This window comes from Pollicipes pollicipes, unplaced genomic scaffold (assembly GCF_011947565.3).
Source record: "Pollicipes pollicipes isolate AB1234 unplaced genomic scaffold, Ppol_2.1 Scaffold_6686;HRSCAF=7923_pilon_pilon_pilon, whole genome shotgun sequence".
Classification (NCBI taxonomy): domain Eukaryota; kingdom Metazoa; phylum Arthropoda; class Thecostraca; order Pollicipedomorpha; family Pollicipedidae; genus Pollicipes; species Pollicipes pollicipes.
The window spans coordinates 17,131,247-17,151,051 of record NW_023596921.1 but is presented as its reverse complement, the minus strand read 5'-3'; the positions used below and the strand labels follow the sequence as shown (position 1 = coordinate 17,151,051).

The following is a 19,805-nucleotide window of genomic DNA, read 5'->3' as shown; positions in this document are numbered from 1 at the left end:
TTCCAAATACGGATACACATCGTTTCATTGCTCGCTGGCGTGACGTTAATCCGTGGAACAGGTGGCCAGCGTACACCAGGCGACCCAGGCCCCAGCCGACTGCTGTTGATGTCCGCCCCCCGTCGGGACCCACCTCACTGGCCGTGCCCTCCTCGTGCTGGCCGCCACCCCGTCCGCTACCGGGCACTACCAGCCCGATGAATTCCGATAGGGAGGACGGCAGGCAGCACCACGAGACTGCCGAAAAAGGTCGGCAGCGATCACCCACCCTCCGTCCCTCCCCTCCCCTCCCCTCCCCCGACCATTTGGCCGGCTTGTTTACGTGTCATCGAGAGTCCAGCCTACCAGCGGCCAGCCAAAATAAAAGCAAATTCATGTCGGCTCTATTAAAGGAAGTATTCATTTTCATTTGACTCGGGGCTCGGACTGGGCGGCTTTTATCTCGTTAGGGTGACTTGGGCGCTAGTAATGGCGATGTCTTGTTCCTCGTCGCCAAGCAGGCGTGCCGCCATCTTGAAATGATAAAGCAAGTATTAGCCGTAATGCATGTATGCTTGTACACAGCGCGCCTGACAGCTGGAATGTGGCGCCGCCGCGGTGGACCACAGATGGAAATGTGGCTGACGCCAGCCTGGTGACACCCAATGGCCCCGGACCTGCACGGAGGAAGTGGCGCATCGCATCAGAACGCCCACCGCCGCGCCGCGTCGCGCTCAGCGTGGGAGACTCCGCCGAGTCGGCACTGCTCGGATCGGATCGGTTGTGGATCACGTCGGCTAGCCGTGACTCGGCATCGGTTGTGGGTCGCGTCGGCTAGCCGTGGCTCGGCATCGGTTGTGGGTCGCATCGGCTAGCCGTTGCTCGGCATCGGTTGTGGGTCACGTCGGCTGGCCGTGGCTCGGCATCGGTCGTGAGTTACGTCGGCTGGCCGTGGCTCGGCATCGGTCGTGAGTCGCGTCGGCCAGCCGCGGCTCGGCATCGGTCGCGCCGACCACGTTGGTCACACGGCGTCACCCGTCGCGGCGTCGCGTCATCACGGAGGCGGCCTGACTCGCCGCCGAGCTCACGTCCAACCCACCGCAGCATGCGGCGCCCCGCGCTCATGCTCAGCCCGTGCCCTGTGGGGCCTCCGCGCATTCGGAGCAAGGCCCAGTGTCGAGTGTCGGGTTCGGTGTGTCGGCGGGGGTTAAGATGTCGGTTTCAGCGCGTTGGTAGGGTGTGGGTGTTCGGGTTCAGTGTCGGTGCGGGTTCAGGTGTCGGGTTCAGAGCCGCGCTGCGCCTGGCTCAAGCCGCACCGCGAGTGAGGCCGAGCCAGCTCTCACATCAATATGGCATGGCTCATGACTGACGCCTGCCGGCCTGTGAGGTGGTGAACTCACTCTTCCATAGGCGGATCCTGGGGGGGGGGGGTCACGGGGCCATGGCCCCCCAAAAACTCTGAGCGTATGTTTTGGCCCCCCCCAAAACATTCCCAGAACTTCATAAAAGTTTCGTCTACTTACCGTCTGTTTTAACTACGCGACGAACGAGACGAACGGCTGCCCCCCCCCCCCAAAAAAAATCCAGGCTAGATCCGCCCCCGCACTCTTCCAAGCCTGTCAAGGTCCCCCTCGTCCCCCCAGTATTCAAACAGCTCAAAACAGCACATCTTAACGTTCTCTTTAAACTTATGCTCCTCCCCATCGTCACCCGGTGCGCTTTGTGGACGAACACTTGAAGCAGCTGATCACCTGATCACCTGAGCCGTGTCACCTTTGGCTTTTATCTAAAAGTTGTGGATGGAGGATTGGCTATCGACATCGCGCTCTTATCCGTGGACCAGCGCCGACAATGCCGTCAACCGCTGGCAGCAATACGCACAGTGTCACTGCATGCTCCGCAGGATCCCTCACGTAAGGTCGACAGTCGCATGAGCCAGGCGAGGACTAAATGTGCGTGGCCAAATGTACCGGCAGGCCTAAAATGGCCTTACGTGGAACAGGCGAATCTGGTTTCGGCAGTGATGGCGAATCAGTTTTGCAACGCTCAATACCCAAAACAAACCCGGGTTACACAGATTCCCACCAGTGCTCGGGCGCCCCGCGCTGAGTTTTCATGTGGGGCTTACTGTCAGCAAAGACGGCACATAGAAACACAGGAGTAGATGCCCACGATGTTCACGCTCACGATGCATGCCATCGGATGTCTTGTCTCCGAAGGTTGCTCGATAGCTGGGTACCAGTGGACGGGCATCGCCTTGCTGTATCATGCAAACGTCTCGATTGTGACAATGAGGGAGCCGCGCACTCGATGACATGACCGGAATTGCGTGGCTCCACACGCGTGCCAAGCGTTTGTCACATGGCCCAAATCTTGCATGAAACAGATACGGCGAGGGTTGGAGGGGGAGAGGGCTGAGTTTTTCTTCCTCTGCATTCGTGAGCTCAGTTACTGAAGGCTGGACTCGGGAACGGCGAGTGAAGACAAAGGGAATTAGCACAACTAAGATTTAAGAACCGCAGTTACGCAAGAGTGCTTGCGACACACTACCGGAGTAAGGCAATGGAGGTCTTTGGATTGTAGCGAGAAGGAAAGGCACCACACATATTAAGTATGCAGTGCCTGACACTGTGGTGCCTGACACTGGCATGACACTTCGCTTTCGGCTAGCTACGCGATCTTAAGATAAAGGCACTGACAACACCGCATTCGTGAGAACTTAACTCAGTTACGTTGGTCTTTTCGGAAGCTCATGTTTATTCCGATTGTTACCAAGCAACGTGTTAAGCGGTGGTGGATGACTGCCAGGGCCTATGGCTGAAGGCAACAAAAAGCAGCTAAGATCGTGGCAGGAAGTATACGTACGTGCAATCTTTAGGTAAGTGCTCTCTGTCACCTCGAGGATTTGGCCAGTTGCAAATGCCTCTGAAATGCTGCCGTCCGTCCCGATAGCTCAGTTGGTAAGAGCGCTTACCTTCCGATCCACCAACCCATGGCGGGATGGGTTCGGGTCGCTTTATGCGTTCGCTACTTCCCACTGACAGATATGGTCTGCGGCCGGTGGCAGCGGCCGCGCTAAAGGTCAGGTAATGTCAGAGGGTAGAGTGAACGGTGCCAAGCAATGTGGTACGTTAAACTTTCGCCACCAAATTCTGCTGCTGACCTGACATTGCGTGATCAGATGGTGGGGGTCAGCGGTCGCGCAACACGCAATGCTTAGCGTGATCCCTGATCCCAGAAATACATCCTTTCGAATGGTTCGGACAACATACTTGAAAAAGGAGAGGATTTATGCAGATGTCCTAAAAGAAAGGTGGTGACAATTAGAGCACTGCTTCTGCCCGGACAGCTGGAGCTGGATTCCAGACCCCTGTGTATCGTTGGAGCTGATGTGATCAGAAGAAGACTACCACAGACTGCCGAGTAGTCCTCAGGTGAAATGGCAAGGCCGGTGTGAAGAAGAATGATCACCAAATACGCATTTGACACCCCATATTTTGCGACTGGATATCTGCGAACGAAAAAAAGTACAGAACGTCGACTAATGTCGTTTGATCGTATGCAGTTGGCATTGCGACAGCATCATGCATGGAACCATGTTTTGAATGTCGGCACGCCGTCTCATTATAATGTTGTGTCGCGGAGGTCTGAAGTACTGCGCCTGTCGCTCACCGTAGCGTTGGTCAACACCACACGGCCAATGACAGCCTATCGCTGCGCTCGAAAGCTGGCCTTGACCCCCCAGCGCACGAGCCTCGACCCTGCAAAGCCCCGATGGGCGCGACTACGTGACATACCGTGAACACCACATCGACAGTGAGATCGCCATCTTCAACAAGTCCCTGCGAGTGATGGTCCATGTCGCCGCGCTCACCGTATCGCAGACTTCATGCCCTGCCGAAGCCGGCAGCAGGTCACCAGCAGCTCGTGCAGTGAGGCGTTCGCGCCGTGGCGTCGTGCCGCTAACCGGCGTAATTGCATTGCCGTTGCATGCAGCGCGCCGGTGCTTACCACCAAGGCAATTGGCCTGCTGCCGCAGCGCGGCGGCCGAATCTATTACCCCCTTCCATCAATTTGGCGAATAAAATTTCATATCCATTAATATAAAAGAGCCACAAATAAACGAGCATTCAAGATAAATTAGATTTTGACAGGCCAATTTCCCGCAATGAAGAATGAATTCCGGAAAGATCAGGATTAGGGTGGCGCGACGGCGGCGGCGGTGCAGGGAGCTCGGTGCATTGTTTTCGGGCGCGCGCCACGTGGCCAGTCCCAGAGCCGCCAGCGGGGTGAGGCCGAGACTCGCGGGGCAGGGCACGCGCCGCCGTAGAGGGTCGGGCGCAGCGGCGGGGCCGGGAGAGACGGCCGCCGCCGCGCTGGCCGGCCACGCGCTGCCGACTCGCCGGCGCTGCCGGCCACGGCCGGGGCTCCGCGGACAGCACCGGCGCCGCCAACTTTCCGGCGGCGGCGGTTTGAGGCAATCGAGCTAATACGCTTCCGGTGCTGGCCTGTCAGCACGCTGGGCGGCGGCGCTGGGCGGCGGTCGGCCGTCTGAGGGCCTCGCGCGGCGGCGGCCGCCGGCGCCCGGCACTTCTCACCGGAGCACCGCCGACTCCTCCCCGCCGGCGGCCACGTGCTCACCAGCGAGACGAGTCGGCGAATGCTTAGTCAACACGCAGCTGACCTCAAAATCACGTGTGTACCGGTCAGTGCTCAAAGCGGCCATCTGTAGTAGGAGTCCGTCTTGCAAGCGTAACGCAACGGCTGCGCGGATAAGTGCATCTGCATACGCTGGCCGTTCGCGTGGATGTAGCTGACCGGAGCCGTCCTTGGATAAGAGCGTCGGCAAATACTGTTCACGGCACAGAAATGGATCACGCGAAACCGTTCGCGCCTTGAGAGCTATCCCGAGCGTTGCCAGCGAGCCCATTTGCATAATAGCCACTCCGCGCGCCGGCGCTGTTACCAGCGCCCGGTGGCGCGTTCGGCCCCCGTTCTGCGTCAATAGTCGCCACGTCCGCGCCGATTTCGTCTGTTGCATGCGCTTTCGGTCGCATCCGCCGGGCTGTTGCCGGCCAGCCAACAAACATCCGCCGGGCGGCGCCACGGAGCCCCGGTTCCGGCGGCCGCCGAATCCGACCCCGGCCCCGGCGCGACGGGCGGCAGGGCCTCTCAGACGTGACGCCGGCGCCGCCCGGCGCCACTGACGTGCGCCCCCCGGCTGCCGGCAGTGCGGTCGGCGATCAGCCGCTCCTCAGGTGCCGGGTCCGAGCTCGAAAACCACGCAGCGCATATATGTCACTGCCTTGTCGCGACAAAGCACTGACAAGTTGTGACATCGGTGATTGTGATAATTACATGCTGATGTAGACTGATCGACTTTACTCTAACTGTACTGGGAGGCCTCTGACCGGACCTCGCCTCGTGCGGGGCTTCAGCACAGTTATAGTTCTGTCAGTGGCCGATGCAAAGGCAGCGTAAAGCGTGCAGATGGCTGCTGCAAGATATTACATCACGGCCGGATGTAAGCCACCGACCCAAACGGAGCCCGCAGTTCGTCACGAACGGACGGGGACGAGCGGTGCAGAGGAGATGCACGACACAGCATAATCCGGCACTGGCGACAGGAGACCCGGCGCCGCTCAGGTGGGTGACGTCACCGCCAGAGGTCACCCCTCACCCGGAGCGTGCACCCACAACGCGTCCCCATCACAGATCCCATGCCGTCGCAGCCCGTGCCAGACGTCCGCTCAGACCACCCTCTCCGACACAGGTGGCGTCGCCGGCAGGGCGCGGCCCCGGCCGGCGCCGCCGCCGCCGCCGCCGGCCGGGCCGCAGCTGGCCCCGGCCCGCCGCCAAATTGGCCGCACAGCACCGCCGCTCGCCGCTTACCGACACTGTCGAGACCGGCGCCGAGCAGCTGGCCTCCCGACATGCTGCGCGTCTTCAGGCACTGGCTGTTGTTGTTATGCATGTCCACGGCGGCGTCCTGAAAACAATGGCGCCATGATCAGCCGCGCGTACCGGCGTAATCACGCGGCGCGCGCGCGGCGGCCGCCACGCGCCGCCCGGGCAGCGGGCGCCGGCGTAGTCACGCGGCTCGGGCGCGGCGGCCGCCACGCGCCGCCCGGCCGCCCCGGCAGCGGGCGCCGGCGCCGCGCCCGCACCGTTAATGGCCCGTTTTCCCATGCTAATTGGAGGCCGGGCTGCAGCCTGCAAGCGGACGCGAGCGCCACTCGACTGAGTAATTAGCAGCGTTCGGTGCTGATGCCGATTCTCTGGCGCCGCTCGACATGGGCTGGGAGCTGGGCCGGGGCCGGCCGGCTCGGGCGGGCGCCGGGGAGGGGCCACTGGCTCACACGGGATACCCGGTCCGGCCGGCTGCCCCAGCGGCAGCCGCACCCTGGCCCAGCCCGGCCATCGCCGCCGGTGAGCCGCCGCCCACACCAGCCAGGTATCACACCAGCTGTCAATAACGCCAAGGCAATCAACTAATGCTGAATAAATCCCATTTGTTCTCGGGCAGCCGGCGCGACCGATGGGAAATTTACCCGCGCACTGCCGCCAATCACTGTGCCGCGGCCCAGCGTACAACAGCATCAAACATCGATGAATGGCTCCGTCTTTCCATTAGCCAACTAATCAAAAATTCTATTATCTTACCGGCTCCGGAATGGTTTGCCATTTCGGGGTCTATAATTCATTTTCTAATATATTGTGTGCTTTTCATTTTACTCAATCACTCGGGCCAGAGCGCCTTGGCCGGGCAACACAGACCCACGTACAGTAAATATGCACAGCTAATTAGCGTCAGATGGTGGTCCACCGGCCGGCCAGGCGTCCTAATGCTACCGTCTGTGACTGGCCGTAACCACACAGAAAGCCAGGAAATGGACAGATGAACGCTCACAGATGGTGATTCACAGTGTAGTGGAGAACGTTCGCTAGTCTCACAGAACGAATGAAGCACTGTAAATACAAAGGCATCATTGCCTATGGCGATGGGTCTGAGCAGGGTAAACCGTCACCCGTGCGATGGTGAGAGCGGTCTGGAGACAAACCGATACCTGTGCGATGGTGAGAGCGGTCTGGAGGCAAACCGACATTCGTGCGATAGTGAGAGAGGTCTGGAGGCAAACCGACACCCGTGCGATGGTGAGAGGGGTCTGGAGGCAAACCGACACCCGTGTGATGGTGAGGGAGGTCTGGAAGCGAAGCCGCTGGGTGGTTTCAGTGCTTTAGCTCTACTTATGTTTATCTCGGGGTCGAATGCGAGTCCCAAATCACACAACACTGCTTAAAACACGAAAACACCAACAGAAATGCTAATGCTTTATCGCTTTACCACCGGCCCTGAACGAGATTTCCGTTCTAACGCCCGATACGCTCCGACGGCAGCGACATTCGCGCAGTCAGCCGAACTGCTGCCCCACCAGACGCTATGCCAGGCCGCCAACTCCGCCAGCTCAATGTTTTCAAGTTAAAGGAAAATTGGGTGCAGTGGGAATACAATTGTCAGCGCTCTAGAATCACGGCCATTTAAACCGTTAAGTTTGTATTTAGACCAGAAACTGTATGACCAGCGCATTTTATTCTGAAGTGGTCAAAACCACTGGAGCACCGAAACCGGGGACAAGATTTCATCAAAATTCCTCGGAACTCTACAAAAATCATGTGCTCATCCACAGCGTCGAACCTTTTCCAGAACGATGCTTGCGCATTAAGAAACATAGCTTTCACGAGCCACTCTAGCCTGGATATTGGCTGCGCCTAATGCATTAATGGATGCAAAAACAATTTGGCCCGGCTTAATGTCAAAGAGAGTAGGATAGACCCCACTTTCGCCATAGCCAATCAGGGCACGTCAAACTCGGACACCTTATACCCCAGGTCTAATGTATGTTTACACACCACCCAAAACCAATTAGCGAAACACATAAGGGCGATCATGAGAGGCACGCAAGCCTCCCCTCCACCACTATACAATCACCCAGCCGGCTCCCCGTCCCCTTCAGGACCGATGTCGACCGCGTCTGTGATTGCCTCTGCCCGTGGCCACGCCGCTCCGGCCTGCCGCCCGCCCGCCGTCAGGTCTGGCCGCATCCCCTCCACCTCCCCTAAAGGTGCGTCCAGCCGGACCCTCGCCAACCGAGAAGACATCATAACCTCTTGCCGACCGCCCTGAGCGAGTCACGTACGCCTCTCCCGCTCCCCGCCGGTACAGCGCGGGGGGGGGGGGGGCGCCGCCGCCGCCGCCGCCGGTACGACGCTGGCGTGCCGTGATGCCATCGGCCGGCGGCGGCGGCGGCGGCGGCGCCCGCTTTATCGGCCAGTTATGGCGCATCCGAGTCGGGACATGAGCAGCGGCTCTGTCCGCCTCCAGATGTAACCGATGAGCGGAAAATTGGACGGACTGCACTCAGGATGGCCCGATCGGGAAATTCAATAGCGGTAGCTCCGGGCACGGCATCGGCGGCCGCCGCCACCGGGGACGGCCCAGACCGGCGTGCCCCATACACGCGGCATGCATCGGGATGCTGCAGGTCTGCACAGGACCCCTGAGGTCAGCAGCGGACGGCCACCACCGTGGTCAGTCAAAGACGGTATTCACTGAGGTCAGTTAAAGACAGTCACCATCGATGTCAGTCGCGGAGGGTCATCCCTGAGATCAGTCAAAGACAGTCACTTCTGATGCAGCAGCAGACGGTCACCACTGAGGTCAGTCACAGACGGTCACCACTGAGGCCAGTCGCGGAGGGTCATCCCTGAGGTCAGTCAAAGACAGTCACTACTGATGTTAGCAGCAGACGGCCACCACTGAGGTCAGTCACAGACGGTCATCGCTGAGGTCAGCAGCGAACGGCCACCACTGAGGTCGGTCACAGAGGGTCACCACCGAGGTCAGTTGAAGACAGTCACCACTGAGGTCAGTCGCAGGCGGCCACCACTGAGGTCACTCACAGACGGTTACCACTGAGGTCAGTCACAGACGGTCACCACTCAGGTCAGTCGCAAACGGTTCTGTGACCGGTAAAATCAGTTACGAACGGTCTGTGGAGCAGCTGAGAGTCCGACTTACTGTACTCGTTGACCGAGCCCATGGCATCGGGGCTCAAGACAGCCTGGACAAAAACCAGGGCAGGCAGCTGAAATCGGGCTTATGATTACCCCGACACCTGCGGTACGCTGACGACAATCGTTGCCACGCCCGTCTGCTTGCGTGAAACCCACGACTCCGCATCTGTCAGAATATTTCTCTGGAATTAAGGCCTTTTGACTAGGACTCCTCCAGGCGTTGTCCATGGAGACCCCTTATAGGCAGAACAAGGCTGTTGGGTCAGCGGGTTGCCGTTGGCTATGCTATGCTGTTGGCTGAACAGCATAGCATTTGATAAGCTTAACAGCGCCAAGCAAGTTCTAGTACTAGCCGCGTGCAGACTGGAAAAGCTTTGAAGACATGACAATGCCATACATGAGAACCCATACACGGTACATAAGCCGCAACGTCCAAATCATACAAAAGCGACGTTAAATCAGGTGTGGTTACAAATATTACTTGTAAAACATGACATAATTCCTCTCCCAAAACCACTGGCTGCACATAACACCTCATGGTCAGCTTAGGATTGCCGCCGTGAGGCATGCAATTGCAATGAACCACAAATAATTGGTGGAACATTGAAGTACTGCTGCATATCAAAGTGGCATTCTGGCGCGATCCATGGGGAGAAGTAACAATACAGCCTAGGTACCTTGCATTCTGTCTGTTATTCATGAATAGTTTGGTGTTTTGGCGGTTTTTATGAGGCTTTGACAAAAGGACGCGGCCAGTGGGGGCGCTGGGCAGTGTCCCCAATCCCCAGCCCCTCCCCGGAACCAATATTTTGTATCGGATACTGGGTGATTTCACAGTAATTCGTTCTAATTTCGCAGTTCAAAGAAAAAATTAATGTCGCTTCCCCCCCCCCCCTGAGGAAAATTCAGGCTATGTGCCTGGTTTTTGACAATAATAACGAAATCCAAGTAGCATGACATAGGTCATTTATACTACGAGCTATACGGTAGGTGCGTGCAGAGGAGGAACGATGGATGGCTTTTACCACTTGAAGCATGATACGTGACCATTAGCCAGTTGAATGCGACGCGCCAGGCTGGAGTGGCATAGGGGTTAACTTCAATCGTCTAAATGCTTGGACAATCTTCTCAAAGTTGCACAACATTCTAAAAAAGTTGCACAACATTCTAAAAAAGGTGTCTATCAGTTGTCTTCGTTTAACATTCCGTTATCACATCGCATTCAACAAGTCCTAAGAAATTGCCATCGCTGACAGACATGACCTGACTCTAACCTGCCCTGGGTCAGCAGTCTTACGGGATACATTTCATCGTTTAATTCAAAAGATCGATTTTTCAATTGTGTAAAGCGATAAATCACTGAGCGCGGCCACATCGAGCTGCTCAAAACGCATTCTGGAAAACCTTGAGTGCGGGGTCCCCCACCCGAGCCTGTATTAAGGAAGGATTCAAATCACACCAACCACTAACCCCCCCCCCCCCTAGTGAGTTTTAAGGAAGGGGTGAAATCACCCCATCCCCACCCGAGCGCGTATCAAGGAGGTACAACCCTTGGACAGAGTGGAGCTACAGCTCTCAGCATCTTGTTTCTGACGTGCAGTAGACGACCTCCGAGATGACGCAGACAGCACGCGACCAAGCTCCACGCCAATATTTCATCCACCATCGCCTCACTAATTATAAGGATTAATTACATCGCTTAAAATGTCACGGTGTTCCCCGAGGCGACAGAGGTCGAGTCGGCGGCTTTATTCAGATCCTGCTCTTTGCCGTTGCTGCGGTGCAATGAGCAGCTAGGTGTGAGTTTCACCGGGCCGACATAACGGAACGCCCGAGGACGTGCCTGGCGGCCGGCCGACCGGCCGCCAGTTCTTTCCATATTTGCATTTCATCAGGTGGCCGGCGTACGCCATGTTGATTTAGGGAATTGCCAACCGGGCCGCTGTCGAGCGCTCCATCTAGTCAATCAGCATCTCATTAAATGAGGCAGGGGAGCGTCACGACCGGGACTCATTCGCTGCGAGGCCCCCGGCCGGCCGCCGTCGGACACCAAACGGGGCTGGGGACATGAGACCCCCGACCGGCCGCCGCCGGACACCGAGCAGGACTGGGGACGCGAGGCCCCGGCCGGCCGCCGCCGGACACCGAGCAGGACTGGGGACGCGAGGCCCCGCCGGCCGCCGCCGGACACCGAGCAGGGCTGGAGGACATGAGACCCCCGACCAGCCGCCGCCGGACACCGAGCAGGACTGGGGATGCGAGGCCCCCGGCCGGCCGCCGCCGGACACCGAGCAGGGCTGGGGACGCGCGGCCCCGGCCGGCCGCCGCGGACACGAGCGGGACTGGGGACGCGAGGCCCCGGCCGGCCGTCGCCGGACACCGAGCAGGGCTGGGGACATGAGACACCCCGACCAGCCGCCGCCGGACCCCGAGCAGGACTGGGGACGCGAAGCCCCGGCCGCCCGGCGCCGGACACCGAGCAGGACCTGGGGACGCGAGGCCCCGGCCGGCCGCCGCCGGACACCGAGCAGGACTGGGGACGCGAGGCCCCGGCCGGTCCGCTGCCGGACACCGAGCAGGACTGGGGACGCGAGGCCCGGCCGGCCGCCGCCGGACAACCGGGCAGGGCTGGGGACGCGCCGGGGGCCCGCATCAGCTGACTGACAGCGGCAGAAGTGTGCGCATTTCGACCAGGGCCGGCGGTGGCATCGCAGTTCACCCGTGTCATGGCCGACGCGCGTGTGTCAGAAACATCGCCAGAGTACGTGGACTCCGCGCCAGCCAACCACGCTCATCCCCACATGCCTCCGGACATCACGGCGCGGCTTAATGTAAAATATGTCACCGCCCGCCTTGCTTTGCTTGAGTTGTTATGCCTTCGCTATGCTACCTTGCTTACCTGACATACCTTGCCTTGCGCCGGATGGCATAAGCCGGGCAACGCAGACTATTGCCTGGCATTCAACCAAGAGTCAAGTGTCCACTGTCGGATGCACTTCTACGCATGTGCATACGTTGAGGGAAAAGGTCGACCATGCCGATTCTGGACCGTGCCAGACCGAGATGTCCCTTGCATACAAGCTAAACGGTTGCACGTTCGTGAGCCTTTGTGTAGCCATCGTTATTAACGAACACATACGCACGTATATTGTCCATGGGTGAGAACATGTTCAATGAGCGAAAATATCCAGCAGCTGCAGATGCAGCACGAACAATTTGACTTGAACGAGCCACTGTAAAAGATCACCTCCAGATAGTCCAGAACTTTTACGCACGTACGAAGTCGGGAGCGTTATTGCTTGGGCTCATTCCCGGTAAAGCCGTATTACCCCGACCGAGCTAATTTGAGCATTATTCTTATCTTGAAAGAATCTGACAAGCTGAGCAACAACGAGGCCGTCGCCATGACTTTGTGACGTTCAAATCATGTGCGTTCTGATCAGGCCAGTCGAAACATCCATGTGGTCGCAAGAGCGTGTTCACCTTCAGTGCCTTCCAAAATCTGAGCCCCTCCCGCTGTCCCCGCAGAGATCGACTGCACCGTGCCCCAGTGCGGCGAACCCGGACTGCACCGCGCCCCAGTGCGGCGAGCCCGTACTGCACCGCGTCCTAGTACGGCGGGCTCGGACTGTACTGCGCCCCATTACGGCGGACCAAGACTGCTGCCTGGACCGGATGCGGTCTGGTCCCAGCTTGAGGCGACCAACGTACGACGGTCTGTCTACCCAGCCGCCCCGCTCGGTACCCGCCGGACACCCCAGCCCGGCACCATCGGCACCGCCGCCCACTGGCTGAACAAGCCCAGCTAGTCATAGTGGCAGTCTGTCCCGCTGGTCAGTCACCGCCACCGGTCCACTGTTCGAGGACCGGTCCGCAACCGGTCCGCTGTTAGAGGACCCGCCGGTCCCCTGTTAAAGGACTGGTCCGTCACCGGTCCACTGTTAGAGGACCCACCGGTCCCCTCTTTAGGACTGGTCTGTCACCGGTCCACTGTTAGAAGACCCGCCGGTCCACTGTTAGAGAACCGATCCGCCTCCGGTCCGCTGTTCGAGGACCGACCAGGTATTGGTCCACCGTCAGAGAACAACGGCGCTGGAGGATGGCACAGCGACCTTGCGTGGGGTTTGTCGGGAACACTTGCCCAGTGGTTCCGCGTCAAGTATTCCATCCTCCCTCCATAACATCGGAACAAAAAATAAACCCCACTATGCGAATCAGCACGCCAGCAGGGTCTCACACTCGAGATCGTATGCTTCACCGCCTTTCCCCGCAAGGGTAGACATACCTCAGTTTTCACAGACGCCAAAGAAGGGTCGTGTAGTGAGGTACCACAACAGCTCACCCCAACGGCACCCCAGGCCCATCACAAGACAGATGCAAGGTCAGCTGTCGCAGCTGACAATGTAACACCGATTCCAGGTCCGGGCGTGGACGAGTAGGTGACCAGAACCGTGCTTCCAAACCAATGCACACGTTGGCAGGTCGCTGTTGCCTTAGACCGTGCAATTTTCTGCTGGCCAGTCGTCAACATGGCGCGTCTCTTTGCAGTTCAACCAAAAGTGTAGACAATTGGTATCATTTAGAGTGCTTAGGAAACCTGCCTGTCGGCCTACGAGACCAGGCGTACTTGGTTACACACAGACTGCCTCGTGTCTCTGCATCCTTTACGCACATGGTTCATACCAGCAGCGTGCCTGCGGCCCCCGGACCAACCAGACAGCTAGTCGAGGCCCGTACGGAGCGCACACGGCCCTTCGGGACGTCGGCTCGCCGCTTCGGTCGGCCGGCGGTCACCGCGCACAAGAACGCCTCCCGACACCGGTGGAACATGTGGCGCCACTCGCTATCGCCGCGCCGCTGGAGTCGCCCTTTGCACTTCGCACTGTAAGGCGAGTGAAGCGCAAACAAGACCCCGCGAAAGGCCGACGTAAGCGGCGCACCGGCGGCCCGATCAAACGCGGCGGTGTCTCGTGTCAATACGCGGACCGGTGTGCTCCGGCGACGCGCTTTTTGTCCGCCACAAAATGCGATAGAAAACAGAAATGCGCCAAACGCGGTCATTAGACCATCGCAGTTTGTGTAAGGAAACAATTTTCACGTTGCAGAACGACGGACATTGCGGACATAACCCAGGGCGCGGCCGTCTCTGTCTCATGTCTGATCCGTGTTGCGTCTCAGAGGAGAGGTTCACACACGCGCAACACCTTTCCGCCTGCTGGAAGCCGTGAATGACTTAGTCATCGAATGCATGGCTGTACCGCAATTAGCACGGTGTGAAGTTGCGTCATTACCCAACTCACAATAGTTGACTAATGATCCGCTTGTCCATTGCGGTCGCATTGTAGCGCGGAAAAAAGGGCTTAAGTGTAGCCAATGGCCCTCAAAAGATAACGACTCCTCGTCTGTTTCCATGTGAATGCTTTAGCGCACTTAAAACTGCATAACCTATTGTCCTTACGGTTTACAGCTGCTCGAAAAGCATATAAAAATTGTCGTTGCTGTTTTAACGATAACATATCTGTGAATACATACATATACATATATATATATATATATATATATATATATATTATATATATATATATATATACATTATATATATATATATATATATATATATATATATATAATATATATATATGGTGGTAAAAATGCATGATGAATTGCTAATCGTTCATAGATCTGACCAGGCCCTTGGACGTCAGGTCTATGACAAAGTATCACCACAGACAAGGACATTCACAGACAAGGACATCCAGCAACAAATTACTTGTATGTGTGGATAACGCATGCAGTTCTGTACATAAATCACATCCACGAGGCGCAGTCTCACTGCATGAGCGTCTGGGGTCCGCCGCGCGGCGCGAGACACCCGGCCAAAGACGCGGCGTCCGCGGCGCAGATAAATCGGCGGCAGCTGTCGTCGCGCCGCGGGAGACAGCGCCATAATGTCCAAAACACAAACTGAAGCCTTACTTATCGCTAAGAGCCGCGCGCGGCGGCGGCTGGCGCGGCTGAAAGCGGCGCGGCCCACGAATGACGAGCGGCGACACCGAACGGCTCTCTCACATAATGGGCTTTATAGAAAGGGGAAATGCAGCCACTTACTGGATAAAGCTCTTCTCTGGTCGCTAACATCCCTGGAAACGTCAAAACTTTGCAAAGCTAATGGAAGCGATGTGGGAGGTTGGGGAGGGGGCGGGGTCGACATCGGTGGAGTCCTGACGGACGCAAAAATACTCGCCAGAGCGCTGGACGGGGTCGGGCGGTGGCGGGCAGTGGCACATGCTCGCATTTGAGACATGGGGACGACATGAGACGGGCGGTGGCAGCGTGCTCGGCGGAGTCCAGCACAGGGCTGGACCGGCGGTACCAACAGCGCTGCGCTGAACCGCTTCCAACGTGGCGGGGACAGAGTCAAGCACATCGAGGCGGTTCGGAGAGCGCCGGGCTGAACTGGCCGTGAGGCGGGCGCCCAGGGAGTTGGACATGAAGGCACGTCCGGTTGGTAGGTCACTCTATACAGAGACGGACATGGGGCGGACAGTCAGAGGCGGATGTGAGAACCTGAACCGAAGACACGGACATGGACCGCCCTAGAACCTGCGGAGCATCGAGGAAAGAATGCTGAGACGCGGCCCACATTCCAGGAGGAGTTCGGAAAGGCGTGCCAGTTGACATGGAGGTACTTTCATGCGTATTGCCCTTCAACTTCACGACGGAGCCGGCGGTCCAAAAGGAAATGGGAAGAGGAAGTGCGCTCTAGACGTAACCCAAAAGGGCGCGGCTCCAAACACTGACATGGCGACGCATTCACCAGCGCTAACGTCGAAGCTGCAGCTTATCAGCGGGGAGTCGGCCGGCCAATGCCCCTTCCTTTCGAAGGCGTCGTCCCAGTCCTGAGACAATATTACTGCTGGCCGACGCCGCAGTGGTGCGGCAGATAAGCCGAGTGAGCCGAGCCTGACGGACAGCGCCAATGGCCGAGTCCAATCAAAGACGCTCCGAAAATGTCACGGGCCAATGAGACGCTACAAATGTCACGGGGGCTGAAGGCCAGCAGCAGGACATGGGTTGCACGAAAAGTACCGGCGGACTTCCCGGCACTGTCCGATTGACGAGGAACAGTTGAGATTGCGGTGCAGAGTCGTCGTGGTCACTATAGTGGCCGACGACACCTATTCACGGTTAGACAATATTTTGAAAAATTGGCGCCGCAGGGAAGCGTAAGAAACCTTTGCAGACAATATTTTAAAACTATCGCCGAGTCAGTTAAGTGTTAGCGTCGCCACTGCACCGCCCACCGTACGATAGTCTCCACACATGAACCTATTAATTGCACCGCTGTGGCTCGGGCATAGCAATGCTATGGAATGACAGGGACGCAGCTGGGGCTTTGGCAAGGCTGATGAAATAGTTCAGTCTAACACAATTAAAAAAAGTCAGATGCAAGTCGGCGCCGGATTTCGTGAAGTAGTTAACAGAAAAGCAAAAAAGTAGGCGAGACAACGGATTAATCTGCCCAGACGGTGCTCTCTCGTATGACGCCGTGGACATGCATGCATGTACCATTAGAGCTATCGCCGAGTGGCACCAATTAGACAGGTGATAATCAGCGGAATACACGAAGATGCCGTTATTGTGACACCAGTTGGACAGGTTATAATCAGCTGAATACACCAAGATGCCGGTATTGAGGAAAACGGCTGTTGGTTCGAGCCAACCATCACGATGAACCAAGTCACGGAACAGCGAGTCAGCGTCGGCTTCAGAGACATGAGGATCGCTGGGACCGAGTGTGCACTGGGCTCATGACGCGACTAAAGGCCCGGACACGTATGTGAGAGCGTCCTATCAGGCCGCTGTCAGCTAAACAATCTCCCATCTGCCTTGGACCTCGGGAGTACAAAACGCTGTCGTGTGCAGCGGTCCGAGATTAAACTGATGCGGTGACGCGTCCGACTGACCGCGGTGTGGGGTGTTAGACGTCTTCACCTTACCAGCTGGTCTGTGACGCGTCCGACTGACCGCGGTGTGGGATGTTAGACGTCTCCACCTTACCGGCTGGTCTGTGACGCGTCCGACTGACGCGGTGGGGGTGTTAGACGTCTCCACCTTACCGGGTCGTCTGGCCCCCGGCCCAGACCGGGCAGAGTGGTGCGACACCGCCCTCGGCACGGGTCCGACACACAGATCCCGGCACGTACCGGACATATAAACCCGCCCTGCCTGGCCACCAGCTGCAGCCTGCTGCACAGTCCGGCCGACAGGCGTGCTGCCGGACAGCCGGCCGACAGTTTAGCTGCCGGACAGCCCGGCCGACAGGCATGCTGCCGGACAGCTCGGCCGACAGACGTGCTGCCGGACAGCCCGGCCGACAGGCGTGCTGCCGGACAGCCTGGCCGACAGGCGTGGTGCCGGACACCTCAGCCGGACGGGACACATGCAGTCCAGCACTGTCACACACCACAGTCCGACATGAGACATACAGACCCACCACGCACCCAGACATAGTCGTGCTGCGCGGCACGTCTACACACCGCGGGCCGGCGTGCCGTGGCGGTGTGGTGGGCCGGCGCCATCCGTCCGCGCCGGCTCTTACCTCCGTTGGCGACGGACGCAAGTCCTCGCGGTCGCCCTCGGTGTACACGCCGGCCGAAAATAATCGGCCCGTGGGCCGGGGACGGCGAGTGAGGCGAGTCCCGTGGCTGACTTATCATATGGGCAGCCATGCAGTGATTTCGGCGCCAAAACCAACGTCGATGCATCACTGACTAATCGTCACTATCCTCTATATCCCACTAGACGATCTTGTCTACGATAAACAAGGTAATTCGAGATGTGCTTGTTGATATGAAACCTTCTTTCAGTCAGACATTGGTGTTCCCAGGGAAGTGACTGAGTTATGCGTGCGTCTGACGGGACTGTGACTCACTCAGTCACGTATCCCCTAGAGCAAGCTTAATGTAACCCTGCTGCATGCAATGTCCGGTCAGGACATGCATTTTGTGGGGACATGCCAGCTAGATGGTTCCGAAATGTCACTAAATCTTAGCGCTCTGAATAAAATGGTTTGGTCACGGGACGTGAAATACTAACAACAACAAACACACACCGACTATTCCCACCTCGCTGCCTGGCACGAACTGCGGGCGAGTGAGACCAGCGCCTCGCCACCCTACAGTGGTCAGGTAAGACCAGCGCCTCGCCACCCTACAGTGGTCGGGTAAGACCAGCGCCTCGCCACCCTTCAGTGGTCGGGTAAGACCAGCGCCTCGCCACCCTACAGTGGTCGGGTATGACCAGCGCCTCGCCACCCTACAGTGGTCACATCTCTCGGTATTCAGCGTCATAGTGGGGACCGCCAAAAGCGTGATCGTAATCGCGATCAAGCACATTAATCGCTCCAAAGTCACAGAGCTGGGTTGGGTTCAGGTGAGCTAAAAGGAACAGATGCCACACAATCTTCAAAATTCTGCTACTTCCAAGACAACTTTGAATAGTCGTAAACCCCCCAAAATGGTAAGATCTTTAGCCTATCGCCATGAAGTCTTGTCTACCAGATTATAACCATTATTTTGGCACATGCGCAGTCACGTGGATAATGCCCGATTCCCTTAGTCCATCAACATTTGATTGGAAGAGAATCTACTACAGCTGTGGGGAAATTACGACCAAAACTACTGACGCCATATTGGCAATGGATGATTCTGGAGATGTCACTGAACTCTACAGATTTTTAACAAGTCAGAATCGTTGCCATGATGAAGGCTGCTCCACTGAAGGCCAACAACCAAGCCGAAGAGATGACTGAGAGATGGTGCGCCTGTTCATGGACACGCAAACCCTTCAACATATCAATGATTTTAAAACCCAGGTCAGTGATGACGTCAGACGAAATTGGCTTCCTTGAGTGAAACAGGGGCACGAGAATAATGCGTCCATCATCCAAAAACATATTTCAGCTATTGCTCGTCAGCCCGTGTCCTGCTTCGCTGAGTCGCATGCGGCGTGGGCGAGTCTGCCAGATTTGACCGGACTCATTAGCTAATTGCGGTGTTAAATTTAATAAGTCATACCCAAACCGCCAACGTGCGGGCAGAACGCAAGACACAGTCGCTAACCATGCATCAGCGTAGTCAGAATCTGGGATGGAGTGGTGGCGTAATGCGAAAGGGCACTGAGTCAGGGGGCACAGATGACAGTACTGGTGGCATTTGGCTTTTTGTGAGTCACCTTAGCGCGCACAAGTATAAGGGGGCCTGCCTGTTTTGCATTCTTTCATTGCACTGAAGCCTGCACCTAACCAAGGTACCAGACAGAGGCAAAACGACCGTAACAATTCGCATTTTGTCAAGAATACGTAGGGAGACGGGTTGTTGGGAGAGGAGACGAAGGGAGACAGCAACAGGCGAAAACAGCTTCTGCTAGCCGTCTTCTCTGGTTAAAATAAACTGTCACAAAATACTGGCGGCTAAAGCTAGAAGACACTGGAAAAAGCTCAACAGAACATACTGTAAGCTTATGACATGAAATGAAACAGCAATAGCCGGCAGCAATATCCGCCACCCCTTAAGCATGGCTATTGTGGTCGTGGTGTCTGTGTTGAGAACACTGTAACAGGTATTAAGACTGGTTAACAGACCAATGTCACATTATGTCAAAACTTGTTAAAAAGATGAGTGCAGAGATTGTTCTTTGCGAAAGTACAGATAAAAATATAAAATGTAAGGGCATCGGTTGGCACGTGA

General features: G+C 57.1%; 1 protein-coding gene across 2 annotated transcripts in view; it reads right to left on the bottom strand.

Annotated features, from left to right (window-relative positions):
- The window catches only part of LOC119108649 (LIM domain only protein 3), a 32,224-nt gene extending 26,258 nt beyond the window's left edge, over positions 1-5,966 (bottom strand). For both annotated transcript variants that reach the window (XM_037232266.1, XM_037232268.1), the window contains exon 1: positions 5,872-5,966. In XM_037232266.1, the coding sequence (XP_037088161.1) occupies positions 5,872-5,953 (82 nt within the window). In that variant the 5' untranslated portion in view covers positions 5,954-5,966. The remainder of the gene's footprint in view (positions 1-5,871) is intronic.
- Positions 5,967-19,805: the final 13,839 nt, after the last annotated feature.